General features: G+C 56.9%; 1 protein-coding gene across 1 annotated transcript; it reads right to left on the minus strand.

The window, feature by feature from the left end:
• Positions 1–1,796: 1,796 nt before the first annotated feature.
• Positions 1,797–6,671, minus strand: NCLIV_018670 (putative ankyrin repeat-containing protein; the record flags this gene model as incomplete). Its single annotated transcript, XM_003882060.1, has 7 exons — positions 1,797–2,587; positions 3,043–3,175; positions 3,474–3,626; positions 4,120–4,359; positions 4,686–4,774; positions 5,169–5,826; positions 6,246–6,671. 7 exons carry the CDS (start codon positions 6,669–6,671, stop codon positions 1,797–1,799), a joined length of 2,490 nt encoding a protein of 829 aa, XP_003882109.1.
• Positions 6,672–6,915: the final 244 nt, after the last annotated feature.

The raw sequence follows: 6,915 nt of genomic DNA on the forward strand, positions 1-6,915 counted from the left end.
TATATACTTTTTCTTTTGTCAGAGTGGTCGTGTTCACAGTTTCCGGTTTGGGGAGTCTGTGGGAGGGACCCTGGAGTGTGTCCGTGTCAGTCGTTATCTCTGTTCTTGTCGTTTTCAAAGGGATATCAACGCCCTTTTGGCTGCAGTTTGGCTTCTCGAGCCAGCTGAATATTGGAGAGATATAATCCCGCTTTTGTCCCAGCTCCGCAGCTCTCCAGAAGCGCCGTTGTGTCCTGCAAAGGAGACAGCGAAACCTGTTGAGCGCTGCGCTGTGTCAGCTCTCTCGACCTGGACCCCTCCAGCACTCGCCGACTTCCCTCTGGCTGTGGAGAGGCCCGACGCGGACAGACCGAGGGTTGCCGCCCATGCAAAACTCTTCAAAACGAAAATCGGTCTCGGCCCTGCTCTGTTACAGCTGGTAAACCTATAGACGGACGACACTGGGACGACTCTTTCCACAGAGCTGCCGAGCACCTGGACTCTATGTAGGCAGAAGTGAAAGACGTCTCTGTTTATTCGATTTGAGTTATACCAATGTGAACACATAAGGTCATCGAATATAACGGTATGCTACGCCGTTGGGGCACTGGGGAAGTTCTCGAGACAGACAAGGCGAACCTTCGAACTGCACAGATACTCTCGAGACTCCAGAGCGACCGAAGAGCTCCACGGAAAAGCCTCGTTTTCTCTTGAATTGAGAGATGCAAAACAGATCTACGCAAGTCCGGCCGCGTAGGGCAACGGTGAAACAGGAGCTACATGAGGTGCAAATATCGCTCTGCTCCATCATATACATATATATACATATATATATATATATATACATATATATACATATATATATACATATATATACATATATATATATATATATACATATATACATATATATATATAAACGTGGATAGATAGGTGCATCGATACACGTGCATCCACAAGTACATATATGTAAGTGTTTGTATATCCTGAGACAGGATTCGCGTGAAAAAAGAGAAAAGAGCTGTTTCAGCACTTGCTAAAAACGTCCCCGACCGTCCCCCCTGGCGTCTTTGCCTGCTGTGTTTCCCGGCCGTATCAACGGCCGCTTTACCACCAATGAAGACGAAGGACAGGCATCCTCCCGCGGCCCTTCTCGTGCTTGCACCGACATGCATCGATCTACGCACACCGCGTCGCGAGTCAAGAAAGGACGATTCACACGAAGGCGTGCGACTTCCAACGCATGCGAGACACCGTTTTCCCGCCCCTGGTGACGGAGTGCTGTGCGAATGTGCCCAGCCATGTCCACGCCCTTGCAAAACTTTTGCTGCACTCTTGCGGTTTCAAGTCGCATCACGCGGAATGTAACACCTTCTGCCGACCGCCGTGGCACGTGGCTGCCACAGCTTCTGCAGGTGTAGCTGATAGAGCCCCACCCCTCCAGAAACAGAGTTTGTCCCATCGAGGAAGAGCATGCTCACAAGCGGCGTTTCCCCCTCACGTGCACTGTCTAGTCAGGGCCTCCCTCTCGACCTGCGACGCCGCCTCAGATGCAAAGGAAGCCTTGGAGAGGAAGTGCGCTTGCTGGCATCTTCCCCAGCTCTCTTCCTGGGAGACGCGCAGGCCTCCGGGAACTCCCCCGCCAGCATCCTCGAATCCCTCTTCCTCTGTATCCCTTCACCTCTCTCGGGTTCTGGAACTCATTCCCTCCGCCGCTGTCTCTCTCCCTTCTCTCGCGCCTCTTCTCTCTGTCCCCTCTGCCTCCCTCTGCATTCCCGGGTTCTCTCGCAGCCTTCTTTCCGCACGTTTCCCCCCGGCTAGTCGATTTGCTCGACGAGGAACGATCCGTCATCTCGAAGACTGAAGGACAGAGAGAGACCCTTTCCCAAGAGCATCGCAGTGGTTGGCATTTGAGAGCGGTCTGAGCTTTTGCGGCCACTCTGTTCCGTTTTCTCTTTGGGTTTCGTTGCACTTTCGAAAGAGAAACTCGAGGCCGCACCGCGGTCCTTCCTCGCCGCAGTCGCCTTCTTCGCCGGTGCAGGCTTGTCAGGTCCAACCTTCTGCCGGCGAGGACGAGTCGCGAAGTTCCCAGGGACATGTGCTTGCGCCTCGTTACCTGGGTGAGCGGCCTCTGAGATTCGGTTGTCCGCCGCCCTGCTTCCCACCTTTTCCTCGCCACAAACCGATGACGACAGGCGCATGCCCCGTGCCAGAAAACTTCGGGGCGGCGTCGGCGCGGTGGAGGCCGGGGAGGCTGCCTGAGGTCGGTGGGCTGATTCGACCGAGGACTGCATGCGCTTCGGCAGCACTTGGACACCTGCGAATTCGAATTCCAAAAACAATGTCCCTGCATGCACGAGGGCGTGGTTCTCCCTGGGATCGTCGAGCGGTCGTTCCGACGAGGTTGTTGCCTCCGTGGCAGTCTCCACTTCGAGCTCGATTTTTGCGTCGCCCCTCGCGTCTTCGCGCCTCGCGGGGGCCAGCACGCGACTCTCCCACGTGGCGCGAAAGCCCGCTCGGCGCGCCTGCAGACCAAGTGTTTCCGAGGGGCCGACCGCGGAGACACTCGCCGCGGTGCGTGCAGTCGCTCGCGCGGCGCAGCAGTCGTCTGAGAGAGACACCGTGAGGCAAGAGACAGGTCGAATGCACAAGAACGGTACAGAGAAAACGGGAGGCAATACACAGAAGGCGCGGGACAGAGGCGAGGAGGACAAGAGGGAAAAGACAGAGAGAAAGGAAGAGAAAGGAAGCGAAAACAGAGAGGAAGAGAGAGACGCAAAAAGACAGCGGATACGATGGAGAAAAAAAGAGACGAAGAGGGAGGGAGCGAGAAAGGCAGAACACAGAGACATAGAATGAGTAAGAGGACGAGAAGAGGCAAGCATTAGAGGACGGAATACAGCTGTTGAAAAAAGCGAATAGAGAGGCATATCAGGCAAAGCGATCGAGGCCAAAAACGCGTATAGGCACCAGGAGCAAACGGAGCAGAGACGTGCCAGTGCAACCAAACATGGGAGAAAAGAGGCGAAAGTCCAGGGGACAAAATCTGAGAAGGCTCCTCACCGAGGGCGCGTTGGACCTGTCGACAGCGTGCCGGCGAAGTCCGAGGGAGGGGCAGCTGCGCGATGTGTTTCGGCTTCCGGAGCAAGGCGAATTTCAGTGCCCGACTGGCTGTCTGAAACACAGTCTCTCCGTTCTGCGCAAACATGGAAACACAGGAGCGCACTTTGCACATGCACCTACTAGCCTGCCTACAAAGCGAAGGTATTGGTCTCTACGAAGCTCTCGACACAAAGACGCCTCTGCTTCGTCTTCATCTGCCTCGTTTTCAACTGTCGCCATCTCCACGCACTGCACATCAATGAAAGCCGGCAAGGTATCAGACCGTAACGCGAGAAGGAAACAACATGGAAGTGCTTAGCTGCCAGAGGTCGGGGGGTGATACGCCTGCAGCGCGGAGAGAGACTGGCCTCTAAAAAAACACGCATGCGCACCTGCTTCGCAATGTATGGGTCTGCTCCGTACGCACAGAGCAGCTGGACCATTTTCAAATCTCCCCAAAAGACAGCCTGGAAGAGCGGGGTTGGCAGACCCAGTGCCTCCACGAAGATGTTCGGATCGGCGCCTTGCTGGAGAAGGAGCTCTGCCTGCAGAGCGCAGAAACAGCAAATACACCGCGCTGATTCGATCGCAACCCCCGCGCGTATTTTGACAGATTGGCTGAAAAGGACAGATTTTCATGGAGCGCAGCGTTGACAATTCAGAGGGGATCCTTCTCCACATGCCCACCAATGGTGTACACGCCGTGAACACGGCATTGCACTTCGACAGGTACAACCCAGCTGGGAGGTATACCTAAATACATCGATATGTATGATACATATATATATATATATATAGAGAGAGAGAGAGATGACCACCTTTGCAGATAAGCCAAAACACGCCACAACAGATACAACTGGAAAAAGGCATTTTCGACAGTGACGCCTGCCTCCCAGTCAATATGCCCCCGTGGGGATGTGTTACACACCGACACGAGCCTCGAGAGACACAATCACGCCGACACATGCCGAGCGGACGTGTCTCCTCGCCGTGGGTCTCCGCGCTGCCTCGGGATCGTCCTTTCTTCGCCCTCCTCACCAGTCTGAGATCTCCAGTGATGACTGCATGCATCAGCGCGGGCACATCCTCGGAATCTGCGACTGTGGGGACCGGTCGGTCAGGCGCCGACAGCGCGTACGTCACCCGCGCAGGGGCTGCATGCGCGGCGACGGGGACAAGCGGACTGTCGGGAGCGGCGCCGTAGCGCAGCAGAAGCTCAACCTTCTTGTGTGCTGCCTGGAGGGAAGACGCTGCCACGTTGAGCGGGCTCAGACCGTGCTGAAGCGAAGCGTGGAAGCACCCAGTCACACGGAGGAAAGGCACGCACCGGTGGAGCCGAAATGGGAACCCTGCCGGACCCCAGGACGACGCGGGGCCACGCCGCTGTCGAACGACCCCGCGTAAGAGGACCGGCGACACGGGAGGAGTCAGACGAAGACGTCGGGGGCTGCGAAGGAGAGGCGCGGCGGCAGAGAGTTTTCAAGCGCGTGCACTGGGGAGACGGAGCTCAAGCGAACGGGCGAAGAAAACGCGACGCTTGCCGGAAAACCGCTCGCCTCAAAACACACGAAAAAGAAACGAGCAGATGCGAATTGTCGACCTACCACGACTCTGTTTGGATTGGCGCCTTTCCTAAGGAGAGTTTCGACGGCTTCAGCGCCCGCAGCGGCCGCAGCGGCTACGAGGAAGAGGCCTGGGAACACAGCCACACTTTTGATGATCTAGCACGTGGGACGTCCAAACAATATAGAGCCAAGCTCTCTCGGAAGCACGAAACGCCGCCGTCCGAGTCCTGGGTTGTGCCTGAGCTACTCTGTCTCTCGTTAGTCCTGAGACTTCTCCCAGCCTGTCATCCACCCCGTCCCCTTTCTAGCCTCGCAGAGCCTGTGTCTCTCTGCACGTGTGTGTGTGTGTCAGCTTTCCAGCGTCTTCAGACCCTTCCCCTACACAAAGCGCCTCCTGCCTTGCGAGTCGCCCTCTCTGCGCACTCTCTCGTTCCGTCTTTATTCCGTTTCCCCTTTTTTCACCCACTGAAACCATTCGTGCCCCAAAAGCGCGTTTTTCGCTGACGCCTGGCTGAGACGTACTCGGCCGGCTGACGTGTTCCAGCATCGTGGCGATGCACCGGGAGTCTCCTTCCAGCAGAATGACGTCGCCGAGCCTGAGCGCCCGCTGTTGAGCGAGCGCTCGGAGGACGCGCTTGCCCTCTTGACTCTCCCGCGGCGGCTGCTTCGCTTCATACCAGGCTGAGCCGTGTTTGCTTAAGACAGACCAAGACGAGGTGAGGAAACGGCCCTTCTCCTGGAGACCCCCCGGATTATCGCGCAGAGCCATCGACCGCTCGTTCGCGCCTTTCTGGTCCGGAGGCGCAGGAAGGTACAAATACGTGTACTGGCTCGGGCCTGCGGCGGCAGAGTGCGAAGACGCCGAGGTCCCATCCCCCGAGCAGCGCGGAGAGGCTGCCAGGCGCTGAACCGGAGAGGAGGGGGAAGACCAAGTCGCCGCCTGAAGCAGTTCGTCGCTGCAGTGGGAAGTGCCTTTCGACGCGTCGCCCAAGATCTGCGGAGAAAACAGACGCGCCAGCGGCGGTCCCAAGGCGTCCGGAGCGTTGCTCGGCCAGATCTGTTCGGGCGCGCATGCACTGCCCTCAAAAAATGCCGACAGCAGGGAAGCGCCTCGGCGACGGACGACTTCGCTCATCACCGCCAAACACTCCGAATCGCCCGAAAACAACAATCCGCTGTTCTGAATCACACAGAAAGGAGCCCACACACGCATGCATGCGCCGGTTCAACGAAAGCTTTAGAGAACGAAACATCGCTGTACAGTCCTTCCCCCCCCCCCCCCCCCCAGACTGGAAGAGCGATACAGAGAGACGCCTTGCGAATCCACAGAGAGGGAGGCGAAGGCGCACGAGTGCGAGAGCGTCAATCGCCTCCCCGGGTGCTTTGTCGTGTCGAGTTCAACGTCCGCCTTGGCGAAGCGGAATGTGTGTAGGCATATCTATCTATTATTAAAGGTAAATACGCAAAGCATGTATGCACGCAAATAACCAAATCGACGCCTTTGCAATCCCGAGGGGAATGGAGCGCGGGAGGAGGCCAAGACTTGCGCTTGCTGACGATTCGCGGGAAAGGCGGAAAACCGCGTTTCTCTCAACTTACAGTGACTTGAGGGTTTCGGCGAAGGAGGTCCGTGACAGTCGCTCGCCGCCACTTGATTGCTTTCCGCAGTTCCACGGCAAAGTTTTTGGGGACATTCTCGCTCTTTATCCCACTGACACGCAGACCGTCGAATCCTGCATCTCCGTCTCTCAGTCTCTCCGCCTGTAGCCTCTTTGCGAGCGGCAGGGATTCCGAGAGCGGTAGCAGTTTGATGCCTTGCGCTCTCTTCCGCGACCAGCCATGGCCTCCCTGGCTGGGGCCGCTGCATGCAGTTACGGAGCCGAGCTTCTGCGGAAATGCCGGGGAGGCTTGGCCGTGAATCGAGGGCGACGAAAACCTCCGCATGTCGTCTCCGTCCACTAATGCGTCGTTGTCAGTGTCGAAGTGGCTATGCGAAGCCGTGCGCAAACTATGTTCGTTCCCCATTTTGTGCGAAGGCAGTGCCGAGAGGGACACGGGAGAACAAGGCACAGAGGGGAAGCAGGAAGTATGCTCGGGCGCCGCGAAGAAACGCGGGCGAGGAGGAGGTAAGAAATTGGAGGGAAGAGAGAAGTGAGGATCAAGCTAGGAAGAAAGGAAGCTGACACACACGCCGTCAAGAGAAAGCGTGAGGTGGGAGAGTCAAACGAGGCAAAGAAAGGAATGAAAAGAGCAAGTGGAAACACGGTGT

Source organism: Neospora caninum, chromosome VI (assembly GCF_000208865.1).
Source record: "Neospora caninum Liverpool complete genome, chromosome VI".
NCBI lineage: Eukaryota > Apicomplexa > Conoidasida > Eucoccidiorida > Sarcocystidae > Neospora > Neospora caninum.